The sequence below is a fragment of the Rhipicephalus microplus genome, chromosome 4 (assembly GCF_043290135.1).
Source record: "Rhipicephalus microplus isolate Deutch F79 chromosome 4, USDA_Rmic, whole genome shotgun sequence".
Lineage (NCBI taxonomy): Eukaryota > Metazoa > Arthropoda > Arachnida > Ixodida > Ixodidae > Rhipicephalus > Rhipicephalus microplus.
This window is the reverse complement of record NC_134703.1, coordinates 37,589,919-37,611,244: the sequence shown is the minus strand read 5'-3', so window position 1 is coordinate 37,611,244 and position 21,326 is coordinate 37,589,919. Positions and strand designations below refer to the sequence as shown.

Below are 21,326 nucleotides of genomic sequence, written 5' to 3'. Positions count from 1 at the left end.
TCTGTCGATTGCACGTGCGTTCTTCAAGGAGAAAAGTAGTTCGCTTCTGGAATTGTTGAATGTTTTGCCGGCGCAAATTTCCACTGGTGAGCGCGGAGTCGGTCCAAAAAGCCGTGTCATTCTTTTATAGCACCGCATATTGCCAGACCGTGTAGCACGTTTTGGAAAATAGAGCGCAATGTTCGCACTCATTCAACGTACATGAACTTCAAGAGCACTCTTCGGCGTAGTCTGGTGCAGTTCACTGCACGTGAGACAGCTAACCATGCGTAATATTTTATCATGACTTCCACAACCTTGTCTGCGTCTGCCCCCCAAAGTTTCGCATGGCTTTCAACAAACCCCGCCTCTTCTATAAGAGCTGTCTGCATCATTGTAAATTTGCATATACATAGACTCTGCATTCCATTTAGCCAGACAATCTGCATCGCAAATTGATGGTTAGAACAGTTCACGCGTTTTTATAATTGCTCTTGACAGAACGGTTTAGCTGGCTTATAGTTGTGTGCAAAAAGTGAAGGCAGGAAAATTTATCAGAACTTTCTTGCAACAGCGAAACGAGCTAGGTCATAAACTTCACGCACAGTTACGCTTCTCTTTCTTTTTCTTGCGTCATGTATAAAACACAACCAATCCACGTTAATGAAACAGAACTCTTATTAGTGAAAAAAGTTTATTGAGATCATAGAAGATATTTTTCAGAAAAAAAAACACGAAAGCTTCCCGCCCTAATTTTTCTATATTTGGCAGCCAGAAATTTAAATATTCATTCGCTTTGTATTCTTACGGAGAAAACATGTGGGGTGAAAACAGACAAACGCGAAGCACCCCTGCTCCCGATGCATTCATCGTCTGGAGTTTGGTGTGCTGACTACAATCACGCTCTTTACTTGCTGATAGAGAAAGTTAGAACAAGACAAGGCTGAAAAACAACTTGTGTCATTTTTGTACTTACTTCCAATATAATTTTATCGGCCTGTAAGTCGGACACGTGTCTCCTAATTAGGATAACCCGTGCCAGCTACTATACCTAGAAATGAGTATTACTTCAAGTTTGTTTAAACCTTTCTTCGAGAGTGAATCGTAGAAGTTGCGATCGCGACAAAATTCACGATAGCAATAAACAAACGTATAATAAACAAACGTATAAAAATTCTCGATATTCTCGATAACACTGCGGCGACTCACTGGTATTGACCCCTGCACGCATGGATGATGGTGCACTTTCTGATTGATATGTGGGGTTTAACGTCCCAAAACCACCATATGATTATGAGAGACGCCGTAGTGGAGGGCTGCGGAAATTTCGACCACCTGGGGTTCTTTAACGTGCACCCAAATCTGAGCACACGGGCCTACACCATTTCCACCTCCATCGGAAATGCAGCCGCCGCAGTCGAGATGGTGTTGCACTTTCTAATAATATGTCAAGACACTCAATACTACATTCTAAGAAAGCGAATTAAGTAATGTGTTGGTTTTTGTTAGTTTTAGTAATTAATTGTGATCAACAGGCAACTACTACTTCGCTGATGCGCAGCCAGTCATACTACATTTCTAGATAAATAAGCGCCAAATGGCATTTTTTATGACAGGTGCCAAATGTATGCACAATCATTTTTTTTATTTTTATTTATTTACAAATACTGCAGACTCTACTCGGACCCAAGCAGGAATGAGAATATCATTAAAAAACGATACTATTAATAAGACATACAGATATTCCTACCTTAATTCATAAATCACAATCAACAAGCAAAAAAATAAATAAAGAAAAAAATATGCTTCGCAACAACAAACACACAATATTATAAGTGATAAAATATGCACGTACAATAATTCAACACATGAGATAAACACTATGCATAAAAAGTGAACGCCGGAATCAACTGCCACAAAGCTGTTCAGCATAAACTACAACTTTATATGTCAAACGAAAGGTTGTTGAAAAACGAAACAAATAATTCAGTTGTATAGCGTTTACTACTTTTTTGGGTAACTTATTCCATTGTAATATTGCATGTGGAAAAAGTGAATACCGATATATTTGAACACTACTTAACGGCTGCTTGACTCTTTTGTCGTGGTTTGTACGACCAGACCACATAGGGGGCTCAGTTAAGTAGCTTTCACGGGGAATTTATAGTGACCATGGTACAGCTGATATAAAAACTTCAAGCCAGATACAGTCGTGCAATGAGCTCGTTTTTTTTCAATTTGGCCCTGTCGCGAAGAACGGACATTGAAGAAAAAGCGAGTTTGTGGTGTATATAAACCTCAAGGCCGAGGTGTGCACACTCTCTAATTTTCTGATGAACTACTTGGTTGCATTCATGTCGTACTTGGTTGCATTTATGTCGAGGAAAGAAAAGTAATACTTTAACGTTGCTTCTGGAAAGTGGCACGTCGAGCGACCCATCCAACATTGTTATAGTAGCAGCACCAATGTTATCGCTTGCGGTTTTACGCGGCAAAGCTCAGGTTAAGTAGGGACATATTTACTACGCAGAAGCTCAATTAATCTAACAAGGAATCTGATTAGGCTCTTTTTTGGTCCCAGTTTGACAGAACTAGCATAAACAAAAGGCATTCGCAATTGTAGTCACCACCGCTAGAGCAGTTAAGGCTTTGCCTTTTCCAATGTTTCACTCTAGGTGTACGTTCTGGCCGAAGGCAGGCTCATCTACAGCGGCGTGCCGGCTGACATGCGGAATCATCTGGGTGCGCACGGGTTCATCTGCCCGCTGGAGGTGTCCATCACTGAATACCGTGAGTACAAAGTACAGGTGCCAATTGACAACACTAATTTCTCCCGCACATGTTTAGGTTTGTAGAAGTCATGAAATTACATGGGCACCAATGCAAAGCCAGTGTGACGTTGCTATTTAGAAAATGCCACAGAGACACGCATCATAGCTTACCATTAATAATTTGAAACTGCCAGAAAACAAGGTCTTTAAGTAGCAGCGAATATCCGTTTGAATGCCGAGTATTCCTTAGCACTGCATAAACTTAGGGCATGTCAATGAGAAGGTAGTGTCGTTTGTGAATAGTTACCACGGTTAGTTTCATTTTCTGTTTCGTCATACATCGGACGCCTTCAAAATATTTCACGCATTATTTCATAGCGGTGCTCCGCCATCTGTTTCACGCCACCTGATGCCCCTCGCAACATAACCAAGGTTTTGTTTACGAGTACATAAAACTTCGTACTAGACAGTCGTATTCTTCTAATTCAGCTTAAAGCAATCTTGCGCAACTCCTCTAGCCTTCCAATAGTGCCATATAACGACCAGGAGAATGTTGTAGTATATACTACTTGGGCCAGCGAAGACTTCAAAGCTACAGCTTTCAGGTGCCACCTACTGAACGGCAACAAGCACTAGAACCCTTCGTCATCGCAGGCACTATTCCGATGGGGTTTACGCGTGCTCACGTCTGCGCAAATGTTTGGTGGAAATGCATTATACAAAAAACAGAAAAATAAAGCAATGGAAGATTTAAACATAGACGATGCATGCTTTTCTATAATATTAGTGTCTAGGTCCTTCTGCGGACATGTTATTTCAGCCGTATTGTCAGATTTCGCAACAGCTACATACTAAACGAATAATAGACGGCAATGAATCAATTTTGACCAACCGGAACTTTTGACTGGTTGACTCGGAGAGCTTGTCAATGCGATCAAATAAAATAGGAAACTTGAACTTGTAGAGAATAATGAACTTGTCACCACGGTGACAGATCATAGGTCGTAGCACGAACAGGCCATGCATGCGAACAATGTTCCCGCTTTGTTACATGGCGATTCAGCTATTTGCAGCATTAATTGCATGTGATAGAGATCTCGTCTGGTTATCGTTAATTCCTTTCATTTGTATTCCCTGTTCCTTTTAGGGGATTGCGCACGCCTACTATTTCCAAATCGGTACGAGTGAGGTGAATGTTTAGGTATTAGCACACCCAAGTCCTAAAGTGTCAAGCCAGAAACCGTCTTGCATGGTCATGTGTGTTAGAAAAGCGACTGTTTTCGGCTTGCTGCGAAAATTTTTAATCGCGCAACTGCGAAATGAAGCAGTGACCACTCAGCGCTAGATTTTGGAAAAAAAAGACCTTATAAGTCTACTTCCAACCGGTCGCTTCACGACATCAATGCGCTAGAATATTTCCGACCACTTCGGTAAAACATAACTTCGAAAGTCGCTGATATGAACGAGCGCCATAAAGCGTGCTCTTCTCCTTTGAAATTAGTGCTTCAGGTGGCCGCCAAGATGTACGGGGGACTGCGCGCACTTGCCGAGACGGAGACGATGAAGGCAAAGGAGATGAAGCAGTCCGGGCCTTGTTCAGCGAATGGTGTCCCAGAGAGTGGCCAGCTACAGAGTGTGACGGTGGAACGAAAAGGTTCCAAGGCGGGAGAGAGCGTAGATGCCAACGACGAAGACGGCAAGGCGCCCGACCGGCGACGCAACAGCCTCGGCAACATATTCGAGGTCCGGCTTCTTTTCGCGTATTTTTAGGCGAAGCTCTTTCAGGTGGATGTGATGGCGTTTGTGTTTCAGTAAGTTGAGAAGGCGTCGCAAGGGCCCGCAAGAGTTTCAAAAGGTGTCTTAACGTCTCGCAAGGTCTGACAAAAAAAAGAAACGTGACCTTGACTACTAAGTGATGACGTCACATTGAGACAACACATATTCTCAAAATTTCTGGCGGAAAAATGACGTCATGATGACGTTATAACTTGACATGGCCAGAGGTAGGTGGACCACGGTGGCAGCGCGAAACCACGTGGTATACAGGAAGCTTACAATACTCTCTATCCCAGAGGGAAAAAAATCAAGTTAGGTGCAGAGACGTTTAGTGGTGGTGGGAGAAATGTCAATGCAAGTTAATGAGAAAAAAATGAGGATGATTTTAGTTTTCACCTCGTCAGATATAGAAAAAGGACAACGTGTGATTTAGTGTCAACAATAAACTTCAAAGTTTTCAAACGTAGCCGATCGAAAGGCTCAAGCTGCAACACCAGAATTTCTGTGAATTGCTCTCGCAAGGACGCAACAACGCTGGCTAAAACCGGGAGTTTCTTAAGTTGTTTATTTTTTTTTTGAAGAAAACATCATTTTTAACTTGTGGAAAAAACATAACACTCATTTTTGTAACCCAATTATTTGATCACAAGAAACAGTGGTTAAATTATCTTATATATTTGTCACTTGTAATATTTTAAGGCGATAACGCAAGAATTTTGTTCCTAAGAACACTGTCGCATCGAAGGGCTTCAGAGTTTGTGTGCAATAACGAGCCTAAGGAATATAAAACGACGGAGTTTTCTTAGCTTGTTAATTATATTCAGTGTTTCCCGTAGTGCTATTTGTTTCGCAAAGGTAGCCCACTTAAGCATTGTAAAAAGATCACACCAGCCTAAAAAAGAAAATGTTTTTCCTGAATAATTAGTATCTGTTAGGCGGCAATTTGGAATGCTGCGCATAATATTTCCTTATGCTTTTATTTTTCTTTTCAGAGTCGAGAAACCGTTGACAACAAGGACCTCTTCTCTCTTCTTTTCAACAGGTTTATCTTCTACACTTTCCGCAGTTCAGTAAGTGCCCCATCATCTTTTCTTTTCCTCATAATGAGCTTCCTGCTTGTCTTTATTCCCATAATTTCTCCTAAATCATTAAACACATGTGCTTTATCTGCTTAGGTAATGCCTGGCTAGATGAGAAGAAATGTTCATTCAACAAAAAAACAAAATCTTCGGCTTATAAAACAGCGATAAAAAACAGTATTAGTTATTATATGTGGGGTTTCGCGTCTCGGAAGTATGGTACTTAGTGACGCCATAGTGAAGTGCTCATGATATTTCTGCCATCTCGTGTTCTTTTACGTGCACTCACATCACACAGTGCATGTTCCTCTAGCATTTAGAGCAAACATTATTAACTTAGGACTATCGTATAATCATCGCAGGGATGCAGCCATAATCTAGGGACAAGTTTTCGTCTAGACCAGTTGTGTTCGTCAAAAAAAAACATCTTTTCTGGGAACGTTTATGGTTTTCTTCAAATATTCACATTCGCCGAAGTCGGATTCATTTGCTTCCAGTTGGCACAATGAGCTTGACATCAGTTGTGGTAACCGAAGAAGCGTGGACCCCACTTGCACTCTTCCCATCCCTCCGAATTTACACGGCGAATTTTCACACTTTTTTTCTTTTTCGTGCGCAGGTCTACATGTCATACAGACAGTTCATTAATATCTCGTTCATCGTCATCTTCGCGAACGTGTTCAACTCAGTGGGTGTCGAGCACAACTTCACCAACATGAACGTCGCTTTCGTCTTCCTCTACATGTCAGGCATGTCTGCATTCTCGCTCTTGAGCTCCACACTAAAAAGTAAGTACGCCCAACTAACGCTTTTAAGTGCGGAGCATCTCTTTGCATACTGCACTTTCGGAGTTGAGTCTGTCTGTCTGTCTGTCTGTCTGTCTGTCTGTCTGTCTGTCTGTCTGTCTGTCTGTCTGTCTGTCTGTCTGTCTGTCTGTCTGTCTGTCTGTCTGTCTGTCTATCTATCTATCTATCTATCTATCTATCTATCTATCTATCTATCTATCTATCTATCTATCTATCTATCTATCTATCTATCTATCTATCTATCTATCTATCTATCTATCTATCTATCTATCTATCTATCTATCTATCTATCTATCTATCTATCTATCTATCTATCTATCTATTTATCTATCTATCTATCTATCTATCTATCTATCTATCTATCTATCTATCTATCTATCTGTCTCTCTGTCTGTCTGTCTGTCTCTCTGTCTGTCTGTCTGTCTGTCTGTCTGTCTGTCTCTCTGTCTGTCTATCTATCTATCTATCTATCTATCTATCTATCTATCTATCTATCTATCTATCTATCTATCTATCTATCTATCTATCTATCTATCTATCTATCTATCTATCTATCTATCTATCTATCAAGCCGCCTACGTTTGTATGCTATCATGATCACCCCCTTGACTTGGGGTGCACCAAAATTAGTATGGGAGGGTAAGATGGTTTGACGGATATGACGCGTTGATCATGACACGAATAATGTCACCATCTCGTCGCGTGCGTCGTCAAACACTTTCCAAAAAACAGTGGCACATATCCGGAGGTGGGTATGTGCCACTGGCTATGTGCCACAGGCAATAAACATTTTATATCTGCCCAGGAACGGCGGAAACACACACAGGTAACTCTAACACTTGAGCTTTAAAAAAATTGCCATAGCAGCGTTGACTGAATGAATGCAAACAATAAATGTCAGTGTCCCAGCAGGAATTGAACCCTAACATTCTGATTGGCAATGAAATATTCTACTACAGAGCCACGCCAGGTGTTAGGTATAGTTTTAAATTATATCCTGATGTTCGTGTAATGTTAAGTGTGGTCGCAGTACTTGCTATTCGATTTGAAAAACATTACATTCATCCCGCTGACACGAGTCGGCGGGATGAAGACCTCGCAACCACTTCATCGCCCGGCCATCATCATCGAAGACCTCAGCGAGACGCAGTGACCGAACGTGGACCACAGAAGAACGCGGACCACCAAGACCACCAAGCATCATGACAGCCGCATCAGACGACCTTGACATCCCTACGTACACCGGATCAGCGGACGACGGACCCCTACAAGACTGGTTCAACCTGTTCGAGCTCTATGCCGCCGCTGCATCATGGTCGGAACGGGAAATGATCACCAACTTCACTGACTACATCTCCGGTGAGGCATTTAAGTTTTACCTGATACACATATTCAAAAACGACGAATCATGGCAAAAGAACAGAGAAGATATGATTGCCCGTTTTAACGACTACGACAAGGACTTCCTCATTACCGGCCATCTGCATACAACCACACGCGGCCGTCACAGTCCACGCTTATTTCTCAAGGAACGTAGCTTTCCACCAGGTTTCCCTTCACGAAAGCCGGTATTTTCAAAGTCGTTGCTCCAGCACACGACACGAGAAGTTGCTTACCCACCTCATGCACTCCATTTTTCGTCTCACGTGCGCGGTCCACCACCCGGTTTTCCATCACGCGGCTCTTCAAGCGTTCCTGACGCTCACCGTTTGCCTCATAAAGAGACCATGTTCGCGATACACGAGTCGACAGGATGGAGACCTGCCTGCCCCTTCATCAGTCGCTCATCATCTACGCAGTTCTCCGTATGACACCCTGAATATACATGGACCACCGTGCAATCGCCTCGCATTACGCATCGACCAGCATTATGTCAGAAGCATCTACTGAGTTTTTCATCTCCAAGTACACCAGAGCAGCGGACGATGGACGCGTACAGGACTGGTTCGACCTGCTCGAGCTCCACGCTACCGCTGCAACTTGGTCGGAACGGGAGATGACCATCAACTTCACTGACTACATCTCAGGTGAGGCATTCAAATTTTACCTCACCCACATCTTCGAGAACGATGAGTCTTGGAAAAAGATCAAAGAAGAAATGATCACCCGTTTCAAAGAATACAATGAAGACTTGTTCATACTTCGTCAGTGGAAAGCTTTTCAACTCGCCCATCACAGTTACGCGAAGTCTTAACGCAGTAAGCCTATTTCCCAAGCGAGACCTCAGAAAATATATACCACCATTGTACCATCATATGACTCTTCCGTAAAAACGTAACGCATCCGAACACCGACTGGTAACTTGCACGTCGCAACAGACAAGGTAAAGCCTCCGTATACTGAAGAAATCTAGACCATTTCGCCAAAAGACTAAACCTAAAGCCGGTTTTCCCAAGAGCAATGAAATCGGCATTTTCAACGTGCTCACTGCACCACAACACTTCATATTTTACTGAACCACCCGAATCTCTTGATGCTTCATGTCACACACAAGACCCAGACGGTTTCGAACGTGCGACGAAATTTACGCGTGATGAGCTGGTGAATCCTCACAATACCAGCCCATACCCTGACGTTCCGGACCAGGGTCGTTCGACAGACATTCTCAGACTAATCACGCTGGAAAAAGAAAAACATACGCCATCAGCACCATCCCAAGCCATGTCTGTTCTCTCATCGTCAAGTGATAACACACATGTGAGTCAAAGCACTGCAGGAATTTCGAATCCACCAATGCCGGCGCATTGTCAACTGACAGAAGCATTTACCATCAATGATGACTCACAACCATCTTGGGAGTTTTCTCATCAGTCTGTCACGATGCTTTCATCGCAAGACAAGCCCAGCAGTACAGTATCGACTACCAGCTATCTACTGATCACATCACCATGCAAAGAAAAGCAGACTCATGTTCCCGAAAGATGCTCATCTGACCAACTTTCGCAACAAAACGAGCAATTTCAACAAAGGCAACTCTACGAACTCCAGGAACTACAACGTGCACATCAGCAAGGACGACGACGCAAAGCAAGCCTCTTAAAACAAATTCAAGAAGCGAGGCATCTTCTCATAAGGGATCGGTGCCAGAAACGCATTTGGCACAAAAGATCAAGACTGCGCCTAAGATTACAGCTCCGAAACGTCAGGAAACACCGAACAAGAGAAGAAGTCACCAGTTCTGCCACGCAAGGATTCAGACACCATCCCATTAGTTTACGACAACGAGCACGCACGCAGAAAGGACCGCGACGCCGAAGACCGATCTACTGCGAAGCCTTCAAACGGCGTCCACTCCTCGCAATAATGGCAGCTATTTCATCAGTTTCTACGCTCAAGGTGTACTTGTGTTTTCCAGAACGTAACAGTCAGCCTCGCCCACCAGAGCTGTACTAACCCCGGATCGCTGCCCTGTCACGTGAAATCTTTGTGTGACTTTACGGAACTTCAATCTGATGTGGAACTACAGCCCATTCGGACATTTTTTTGTGTGTGCGTGTTCTAAGACTTTTTGTTCATCATGCATTGTAATATGCAACGCGCGCATTCTTTCGGGAGGAGGGGGAATCCTGTAACGTAAGAAGGTAGCGATGGTTAGGAGTTAGAAGTAGAAGCCGAGAAGGAAGAAGTGCTTTTAGAATAAACATGGCATATGAGCCAGGCCAATCCATCATAGCGTCACATATACACCTATGTTACAGTTGTCATGTTGGGTTAACCTAAATTGTGTCATTTGCTGACGTTGATTTGTGAAGCAGTGTTGAGGAATAATACCACCCTCGAGCGCCCCACCGTAAACACCAGCGGTTCATATCAGCTTACCACTTCTGGTGTTTCTAATATCCACGATGCTGTTGGTATCGTTGTGCAACTGTAAACAACTGCTGATATAAAACACACGCGCCCATTTAACGTACGTGTGTTCGTTTATTTGTACATATATTTAGCACCACTTCTTAAAGTCTCGCTCACTAAGAAAAATTAACACATTCACCTTCAAAATGCATGCTTCGCATAACATCGATTCCAAAGGTACGTTGGATCTGCGAATTTTTTCTCCTTTCAATAGACAGTCAAGGCGGGAAGGGGAGGGACAAGCCATTGAGTGAGTGAGTGAGTGAGTGAGTGCTCGATTGACAATATGTAGTGATAAGTGAAAATAGAACAATTTTCTAGTTGTCGTGCGAACATGTGTTTTTCACTTCTATTATATATTCGTTTTTTCCTATGAAAGTTTAGTTGTTATTGAAGTGCTTGTACCATATCTTTCTTTGCCTTGTTCCACGCTTTTTACGTGCTAATTTTATCCACCATGAATTACCAACTCACCGAACAGCCTGATATATAATTATGTAAGGGAAAAAAAGAGGGCAAGCGCTGCCTCTTCTCTTCCTCTCCATAATATCAATAACACTCGGCTATGAAGTAGGACGATAGTTATAGCGCGAGAACAGAACGACAACGAAAACTCTGTCGTCGTTCTGTTCTCGCCCTATAACAATTGTCATGGCATACCAACTAGCCCAAACTGCCACGCTTCTCTGAAGTAGGAGTTCAATTGCAGGTGTCCGTAGAATAAAATCGTGTGATACACAGGGATATCATAAGTATCAGTGAATTAGGTGGGTACAGCATGATCATGGTGTAGTTGCACTGCACGCAGAAGGTGCGTGTAGCGATGGATGGCTCGAGTGACACCGCGCTTTTTTTCGTCATTCAGCGCCTCTGCTCATCCAGCATGCGGTCCACGAGCAGCGTTACTCTCTCTACGGAAAGCAGGTCTACTTCCTGGCACGAATCACGTGTGACTTCTTGTACGAGGTACGTTCCTGAATGTTACCTATGTTTATTACTACTATTATTTTTTTGCGATTCGTCGATACGCTTTGGCACGCAGTCAGAAATCAGCTTCAAAGCTCACTCCTCTTTCTTTGTTAATTTTTGTGCTAGGAATTCAACCGAAGCGCTAAAAGACGCACCCTGCAATCTCATATACTTTGATAACAAAAGTGGATTCAAACATTTTGAGTTTTTCTTTATTGCGTAGCACTTGAATCGGCACACTTCAATTAACAAGTTATGTGCTTGTAGTAAAAAAAATGCTTCATTTCTGTTTTCGTGGGACTACTTACTGCAAAAAAAAAAAGGTCTTAACGTATGAAAGTTCACGTTAAAAAGCGCCAGATAGTAAAATTTCTGGAGTCTTTCCCTGTAACTTGCCTCGTAATAATATCCTAGTTTGGCACATGAAACCGCAGATATGACAATCTCCGAAAATGACAATCACCTGGAAATTTTTAGCGTCGACATAAATCTAGACCCAGGGTGATTTTACCTCTTCGTCATGCTGAATGCTCTACAATAGCGTACGTTAAAAAGCATCCCCATCTTCCTGTGCTGATCGCCCGCCTTCATTTGAACGCAGCTCATGTTTTCGGTGTCATCAGGAATCTTTGACTACTACCTGACACATCAACCAAAAGAAGAGAGCCGCATCTTCTACTTCCTCTGTTTTGGTCTCCAAGTGTCTGTGCTGGGAGAAGCCATAGGCACACTTATCGGAACCATCTTTGACTACGAGGCAAGATCATCTATGCTTCATAGAGACAGAGTCTGTTAGGGTGGCTTCCTGATCTAATTATTTAGGGTGTAGGAGTACGAACACCAACGTCAACTAAATGAAGTGAAACTTTAGCAGACCAGCCCCACGTACAATTTCTACACGTGAATCTGTCTATGTCAAGCTAACTATAAAGTTCCAATCATTGAGACCATGGAATCTTTTTTTTCTTCAGATAGTTGCAGCTTTGAAGATATAATCTATTTGACTGTCATTAGGCATATACGGCTCCTTAAGACAGTGAGTCTGTGGCTTAAGCGCACTACACATACATCATCTTTGTTAGAAACGTATAACATTCAGATAGCGCTGCGCACAACTATGACGACAATTCAGCAAAAAAAAAAACACTTGTAGATTTATAACAACTCCATTTGTGACCGTTAGCTGTGTATTAAATTATTGCTAAAGCTCACAGTGTCGTTCGAGCTTTTCTAGGAACTGAATTAACAAAACTGCGCGGAAGCAGTTTTTGTAACCAGCAAATGGCTGGTCGGAAGTAATATGTAGGATATTTTTTCTAATATTCTAAAATTTTTAATTTAGTCAAACGGCTACTCCCCAATGAAAAATATAACTTCATGTATGCCATACAAACTGAATAAAAGTTCATCTAGAGTACCGTTTTCAAGTGCTAGCGTTTCGCTAGCCATAGGGGGGTTCGCTATATGCTTACTAGTGGGTCTGATGTAGTTTCCTTTTTCACAACTGTAAAAAAATGAACCCACAGAAAAGCACATGAGACAGATACGCTTACCCTGTTTCACAAGACAAGTTGTCAAAGCAGCCATTCCCTCATTAATTGAAGCAGTAGGAGTATTTTAGTGAAGTACACAACGGTTAAAAATACGGATATGGCTCAGGCTCTTACATGCATCAAGGCTAACTTTTCTTCCACGTATAGTTTAGCACCTAAACCTACATTTTAATTAGAATGCGACAATTCATTTTAGTCTACATTATGTTGCTACATTTATGGTGTAAAATGCAGCCCATAAAGAAAACACACAAAAGAGGGAGGACTGGGGCAAGCGCTGTAGCGTTCGTCGAAGCACGTTTTTCTATGTCCTCCCTCTTTTGTGTGTCGTCTTTATGCACTGCATTTCATACCATAAAGCTAAACAAACTCGCCCAGTTTTGTACGCTGCTTGCTACATTGTACCCTTTGGTTACGGTTAATACACGTGTCATTCGCTCGTTGGGGCTTTTTTATTATCTTCTTTAGTTGGGCTGCATGGTGGCCGTCACAGTGTTCGTCTACTCGGTCACATTCGGCGGCTACTTCTTCACCAGCAAGCAGCTGGCCACCCACGTGGCGTGGCTGCCGTTCACGTCGTACCTTCGCTACGCGTTCAGCGGTACCATGACTGCCCTTTACGGCTGGAAGCGTGGCAACCTCACCTGTCCAACAGAGGCCAACAACACCTGCCCGTACGCCACGGCAACCGACGTTCTTGCCGCGTACTCCGTTAACGAAAGCGAGTTCTACATCGACCTGGTAACGTTGTTCATCGCTATACTAGCCATCTGGATGGTTGCCTGCCAGTTACTCATCTTCAGAATCAAGTGGCGTCTGTGAAGCGGAACGAGTCGGTGCTGAATTTATAGAAACGCCCAACGTGGCGACCGGTGAGCTCGTCGTTGTGGTCATGTTTGTTGACCGTGTGCTCACAATCTACCTATCTGTCATTTACGATATGTAAAAGAAGTGGTAGAATAAAGGCCTGTCTCTTTTTTTCTTACTGTTCGTTGCCCTGTATACTAGACGTGCAAGTTCTCTGTGCTATAAACATTTCAGATTATTTAAAATATGTAAACACGCAGATTCGAGATATATATCCGGAGGTTTTAAAGTGGTGTTTGTTCAGCACCTTTTCACGTTTCCCTCTCAAGTGGCAAAAAAAAAAAGGTTGCAAAAGTACACTCACAGTTCCCTCTGAGAGCTTTCTGACGTGTCGATTTGCGTTTTGATGACTTACACATCATCCGGCGGTGCGTATGTAACAAGCTATTACGTGCGAATGAAGTCTGCTATAGAAACTAAATCTAGGCTATTGCGACACTTCATTACTACAATGCTTGCACGGCCACTCAATAAATTTTAACGAACAGCCACAGTTCTTCCATGCTTAGCCTACAAACTTAGTAGCGGAAGTAAGTGCATATCTATTAGGGTGTAGTAAGCAGATTCTGTGTATATTTTTATAATCGGCCTCAACAAATATTGTCTGTGACGTCAGCCATTACCCATCAAGAAACTTTGAAACTATATAGCCGGGTCACCTGTCAAGCAGTAGGACGCATCTGACGTTGTATTCTTCACATACAGAATAGTACAAGAAATACATTCATGACGCATGTTGAGCAAAGGTGACCTCCGAGGCGAATTGTTGCTGCTGCCATTACGCGAGGTCGGAGGCCGGCAGCTGCCGCGGCTGCGGTCACTGCTGCGGAACGGTTGAGTCAGCTTCACTGCCACGGGCGACGACGCCCTCCAGCGACGAGCTGACCGACCAGCTTTGGGCCACCCGGGCAAGCCTAAGGTGCCGCCCGGGTCCAAAGACTCCGAGCCGTCCTTTGAGGCACCGCCATCATCATCGATGGAGGGTGGAATGGGACAGAGGTCAACTTCCTCTTCCCCCACCTCGCCCGATGGAAGCTGCTGGACATTTAGGGGCGAAGATCCTAAAGGCGTAAGCAAGCCCCGCATTGTAGCCACTGCTACTACTCAGAGCGCTGGCTAGATGGCAATGTGGCGTTCGCACTGCTAGTACTCGGATTGCTCACTAGATTATGCTACGTTGCTCGCTTCAGTCTGATGCGTAATATCGTGTGGTAGTAGACTGCGTTTGCCTTTTCGTTAAAATGCGTTCACTCTTGGCGCGCTTCCTCTTTCGCCGGCAGTCTGTGTACTTCGAGTATGTGCGACGAAGAGAAGGCGGTAGAGTAGAGGGCTCGGAAAACGGCTCCAGCGCATGCTCGCAGTGTTTACATGATGATTTACTGAGCAAGATTTATGGAGAACTCGTTGTGTATCGATGTACCTCCGAAGCTTCGCCCACTCATGATCATCCACGCCATGGATATGCTGTGATTTCTTGCGCAAAATTCATTATTATTTAAGTATTTAATAATAATTCGTTTCTTCATTCATTCATTCATTCGTTCGTTCGTTCATTCATTCATTCATTCATTCATTCATTCATGCATTCATTCGTGCCTTGATTCGTTCATTTATTCATCCAAGCAAAGAAAATTACGCGCCAATTTTTCGTGATCGTTGTTATGAGAAATGGGACTTCACAATGTTCCCTGCAGCTGAAAACTGATGGATGCACGCCAAAAGACAGGCATTTCCGCCACGTTTACAAGACGTCACTGATGTTAAGCTTTAGTATTTTTGTATAGTCAGTCATATAGATCACTGAAACCTAATTTGACTTCTGGATCAGACCTAAGCTGAAAGTGAAATTAATGTCAGTCGTTGATGCATAGCCGTTTTTTAGGCACCATTCTCATGTGAGCCGTTGAATTTATTTTCTGCCAAAGGTAATCTTACACCACAAAGGTAGTTCAAGCTCACACTTGCGTAATATCAGAGCTCGTTAAAGAACACCAGCTAGTCAAAATCACCGAGTCCTGCATGACGGCGTTCTTCAAGCATATCATGGTTTTGGCACGTAAATCATATTATATTAGGTAACCTCTCACGAGCGCATCATTACTGTGGCAACTCTGATATTTCTATTCTTCAGACATAACGCATTCGTTGGGACGCGTATTGTATGAACAAGAAAGCCCTATTGTTTCCGGGCGCAGAGCTTTTGCTCCTATACAGCAGTTCGTGCAAAGAGAGATGGGTTTGTTGGATATTTAAGGACGCTGATTGAGTATGCAATTTATAGGGAGATTCACTAACGATGCATACTAAGTAAACAGTGTCCTGTAATGCAAATAACGAGCACAGACCTAAATAGGCGTGTTTGTTGCGTGAAACGAACGCTGGGCAAGCCACGCGCGAACTTTTGGAAGCTGCACGTGTAAATCAGCTCTCGCTGCAAAAGTTCGTCTGGTGTGTAAAACGTCACGGTAGGCTACCTTCACGCTCACTACTATTTTTTTTTTCTTTCCGATTGTCCTGCCAACGCAGCTGTCTTGACTAATGGCTTTTATGCACATCTCGTTATCTGCAATATTTAAAGAGGTTGCGTAGGTAGAGTGAGTCATGGATTCCTTATTTCCAGGTTTATGTTTTCGTGCTTTGTTGTACATAAGGATATGTAAGCGCAAAACTTTCTGTTATAGAGCTCACTGCTCAAAACGATGAATACAAAATCTTCAAGGAAAGTATAGATGCAATTGCTCGTAATTATGATATAAAGAAAGTAAAGCGAACGAACAGATAAGTTGCCGCTGGCAGCGACCGAACTTGGAACCTTCGTATAGCGTGTCCAATTCTGTGCCAAATGAGATACAGTGCTGGTCATCCCCCAGTCCGCCTCATTGTCTTCAGAATGAAGTGGCACCTGTGAGGTGGAACGTGTCAGTTCCCGATATACCGAAACATCCAACGCGGGGGATTGTTGAGCTCGTCGCAGTGCACATAAATTCGGGTGTACTGGTCAGCCCCGTTGCCAAGCAGCCATGGTGGAGAGTGTGGAACGCTCTTTTTCTGATGTAGAACCGAACCTACAGTGGCACTATTCATGTATTTTGGCGGATAAGTGACGTACCCACTAACATTTGTAAGGCATTGTGTGAACTTCGTTGATTCTGCATGTGGCTGAAGAAGATGGAGAAATATAGCTGAAAACTTTGAAGCAGAAGGAAGCATTCAACCACTCACTCGTGGCGCAATCAGCGCTGTGTGATGACTGGCCATTATTTTAATCTTCTGCCATGCTATATCACGTGAGTTATTGCGATTCCTTGCCCGACATGATGATGATGATGATGATGATGATGATGATGATGATGATTGATGTGTGGGGGTTCATTGTCCCAAAACCACGATATGATTATGAGAGACGCTGTAGTGAAGGGCTCCGGAAATTTTAACCATCTGGGTTTTTTAACGTGCACAAAATCTGAGCACACGGACCTACAGTATTTTCACCTCTATCGGAAATACAGCTGCTTCAGTGGGGATTCAATCCCGTGACCTGCGGGTCAGCAGACGAGTACCTTAGTCACTAGACCACCATGGCGGGGTGCCCAATATGACGCCATTATAGTGCCTTTTTTGAAAATGAACTGCAAAAACCATCGTTTCTGAGTGGTAGAATCCTTCACTGCCAGGTAGAGGGTCCAGGTTAAAGTTTCAGCCCTGGGTGTTCCTTGCTGATGTTATTCAATTTTTCATATTTATCGGTTATGCCACCCACGGTGACGGCAACAGCCACGCCGTTGCAGTCATCGTCGCATCTCGTCGTCATCATGCTCGCATTTGTCTTTTCCACACGTTGTCTTAAGCTCACTCAACGAGCCGCCATTCATTCTCCCGCCGAAACGCACCTACTGTCGCACCGGTCTCCTGCAACGTGTTGCGAGCCCACTTGCCCACACCATAACTTCCTCGTCTTCATTCTTTTTTGTGCAGCAACAGACTAGAACGGCCTTTCCAACGACATCACAGCCATAACCTGCTCGTCCACATTTTTCACCACCATAGCACATAACTTGGTACTGTATCAAAATATGGCTTTTATCTTTTCATGTATGGTTCACCCATATGCATTATCCTTTCGGGGGATTTTCAAGGAATAAAAATGAAATAAAACGAGACTTCTCAACGCACTAATGGCTTCCTAATAGCTTCTCTCTGAAATTTTTCTTCTTTTCTTCAGTTTAAATATATTAAATATCTGATATTATTCTAACTACTCTTGACAGAGCCTTGTGACATGTTATATATATGGTTGTTGACTGAGAAGGAGCTGACGGCTAAATTGAAACCATACGGCACTGCAACTGTACTGCAGCCGCTGATGGGCCCTTTAGGGCAGGCTGCGTTGCACGTATTTTTCATTGCACTGCCATAAGGATCATTCAAACTTTCTCCGTGTGAACTGGTCTCTTTATTATGCCATATATTTCTATGGAATTAGAATAGCCGCAAGTTGGTACTCAAATGAACAAAACAAAGCCGGTTTGCTTCGAGGTTTGACCCTAGCGAAATGGAATACTCAAACGTGCAGACCGCATTGGCAATAATGGAGCCCGGAGTGCAAGAAAATATGATTTCTCTATCGGTGGTCATTCAGAGCTCTGTATGGATGAGAAGTGTAGAAGTAGAAATAGCAGCCAGCTCGAGCATGCGATCACATAACAAATTCGTAGGAAAACAAAGGTATCTCTGTAAAATAATGAGGCCTGATGAGAAGAGTGCAATAGCCGCGAACAGCAGGAATTCGTTTCTTGTTCGACCTGTATGAATTAGTGTTCGTACGGAGCTAGTACTGCAGTCATATGCGTTTGTTCACTAGTGCGCGTGACAACATGCATTCTTTTGAGCACTAATATCCACGTGTATCATTGAGTGCGCTGATGGGTTTGTAAGCGTGCGCGCGTATACGCGAGAAATTGTGCGTTATTGAAACTAGCTAACAGTGTTTTTTTCTAATGAATATAGAGAAATAACCTGACTCATGGTTGTGGTGTTTCCTTTTTCTTTTTGCTCCGAAGAATTGTGGGAGGCTATAGCCCACTTTTCTTTGAGGTAAAAAATGAAACTTTACTTTCAAATTAGAAACACGACATGGAGCTGGTAGCTTGTGTTTCCTAGTCTGAAAATTTTATCGCGTAATCTGCATACAGAATGACAGCCATTACCTGCTGTCATGTTGGCAACGTTGCCTCAATTCAGATGGCGCCCATGCGATTGCGTTTGCATTGCCTACATCATGCGTGCTAGGATTGCTAGAGATATACGGTAAGAAGAATGCATAAATAATATTAGAGCGTATACCAGTGGAGAACTCGATTTGTTTTTATTCATCCGTTTCCTTCACGTGCTTTATCGTGCCTTTCTTGTTTTTTCTGTCTCTCTCTACGAGGGAATGGCAAGGCCACATGTGCACAGGTGCAGTCGGACGACGATTTCGAAATTGGAACTGAAATGGCGATACCCTTGTTAGAAATTTAGGCACGGCTGCCAGTTCTCATTTTCCGTCTTTTTTTTTTTTTTGCCAATATTTTGTTCTAAACAAGGGTAGGTTGAAGAAGCGGTTGTGCCGTACTTAAATCTTCGTTCTCCCATTGTACGAAACGAGTGCAACTTCGCATAAAATAAATAGGAGCGCAGGGTCCGGATCCGGTAAAACTTGCCGAAGAAAGAAGGGACGTTCTTGCTTATTTTTTTATTTTAAGTAAATTGAAGGAAAGGGCAAACAAGCGCATATAAATGCAAGTTGGCAAAAATTGGGGCTCTGAACAGAGGCAAGCACTTGAGGTCAATGTAAGCGATTTTCATGTCTGATTCACAGCTGCCACGCTTTTTCTACTCAAAAATAGACCGTAATAAAGAGAAGATCCTAATTCTGGTGTGTGTAAAAGAAAGTAACAACTTCGATGCAGAATTCTGAAGCCTGACTTGTACTGAATGCGCGGACGATTATAGGCCTAGCGTAAAATTACTATGGGGTATAGGCATGCACACCCCTTCGTGTTATGTCAAATATATGATGCTTACTTTGCCCTCCCTTCAAAAACACAGCTTCGAAAATTGGAGGCAGAAGGAGACACAGATCGCAAAAAAAGCGCTAAAGCACTGGTCATGATTAATTAAAAACTCTCGTTGTTGGCGTAACCCCATCTCGAGACAAAGAAATCAGATTTTGTCTTTCGGTTTGAGACACTTTCGACCAACACGAAACGACTTTGGCTTTGTTTCATGAAAGCACATTACCGCTGCATCTAATGCCACTGCTTCCTCAGCTCTGTATGATGAGATCACATACTGTAAAATTTCATTGTGGATAGCTGAAATAAAAAATCAAATCCATACTCTCAATTCAATGCGACAACGCCACATGGATGACAAAAATCCTCACTGACATCAGAATTGTGACTTCCTGGGTCAACTAAAAAAATAACCACGGTACGCATTTGAACCTCTGTCAGCTTTTTGTAAAATCACTCTGCTGGTGACCCCTGTCTTATTTTCCCGTTTCTTTAAGGTACCGAAGTAAAATTACGCATCTTATCATGAATAACTTCGAATATTCAAAAACCAGCCCAAGTTTAACCTGTGAGGGCCTGCGATTGAACTGAACCATGACTTTCTTTGTTCTTTTTCGCTCTTTTTATTTTCGTCTCACGAATTTTAAACAGAAAACCCACTGACAAATGGTGAGCCACAAAGACCTTGACATGACGCTTGAAACTAAGACAAAATACATATTCGTACTAGAGTAAAACGAAATAAAAGACAATGTATAAAAAACTATTTTGAGAAGCTGCTGGGAATATAAAGTGCACTTTATTGTAATTACAGCGGCCAGGCTCACTTGAACTGAGCGTACTATTTCGGGTTCTACTTGAACCCCAATCTTTGCTTTTCCAAGGTTGCTCTTTTTTTCCCTGCTTCTTAGCAGAGTAAACACTCAGCCTCCGGGCAGAGGTGGCTGATTAAGTCAGCGTCGCACAAATCCGACGCGCACCCCCCTCTAGCGCAAGCAATGTCGTTCCTAATGAAAAGAATAAGCAGCATCATTGAGAGGGGTGAAGTGCACCGTAGTAAGACCAGTCTTTCACTTTCTTTCTTATCCACCCTTTCCTAATTGCCACTGCACTTTCAGCTGTACAAAGTTCCGCACTTTAATCACCACTTTAACCAACTCAATGCATTTGGATGTATTGGTAAAATTCACGTTTCTTTAACGCGATGTTTAAATTTGTCCTTTCTCGGCATGTTCATAAACGTGTAAGCTGGGCGTGCAACCACGAAAACCGTACTCGTATGGCATACAGTTGTATGCGCGCAAAACCCAGTGCTGTAATGAAACAAATATCTCAGCACAATAGTGACGGTAACTTCGGAGAATTCCAATATGTTTATAATCTTCTGCGTGCGCAGTTAAATTCTCATGGCTCTCAATTTCTTACCTCTTATCATTCAGTTCAGACGTTTTCTGTTGATCATATCAACTACATTTTTTTAAACACAAAGTCAAGAATTATAATTTTATAGCGCCCCTGCAAAACGTTGAACTTGAGTGAATATTACGTTTTGTTTAAACCTTATGGTTAATTCGAGCCATTGTATACCCATTTGGAACTATCTGTGTCGATCGTATGT

The 21,326-nt window shown here is 42.9% G+C and overlaps 1 protein-coding gene across 1 annotated transcript in view; it reads left to right on the top strand.

Moving 5' to 3' along the window:
* The window catches only part of LOC142814340 (ATP-binding cassette subfamily G member 4-like), a 30,374-nt gene extending 16,604 nt beyond the window's left edge, over positions 1-13,770 (top strand). Inside the window, exons 7-13 of the mRNA XM_075893024.1 lie at positions 2,655-2,769; positions 4,252-4,493; positions 5,519-5,596; positions 6,225-6,393; positions 11,129-11,229; positions 11,834-11,989; positions 13,254-13,770. Coding sequence (XP_075749139.1) covers positions 2,655-2,769; positions 4,252-4,493; positions 5,519-5,596; positions 6,225-6,393; positions 11,129-11,229; positions 11,834-11,989; positions 13,254-13,607 — 1,215 coding nt within the window. The 3' untranslated portion in view covers positions 13,608-13,770. The remainder of the gene's footprint in view (positions 1-2,654; positions 2,770-4,251; positions 4,494-5,518; positions 5,597-6,224; positions 6,394-11,128; positions 11,230-11,833; positions 11,990-13,253) is intronic.
* The last annotated feature ends 7,556 nt before the right edge of the window (positions 13,771-21,326 follow it).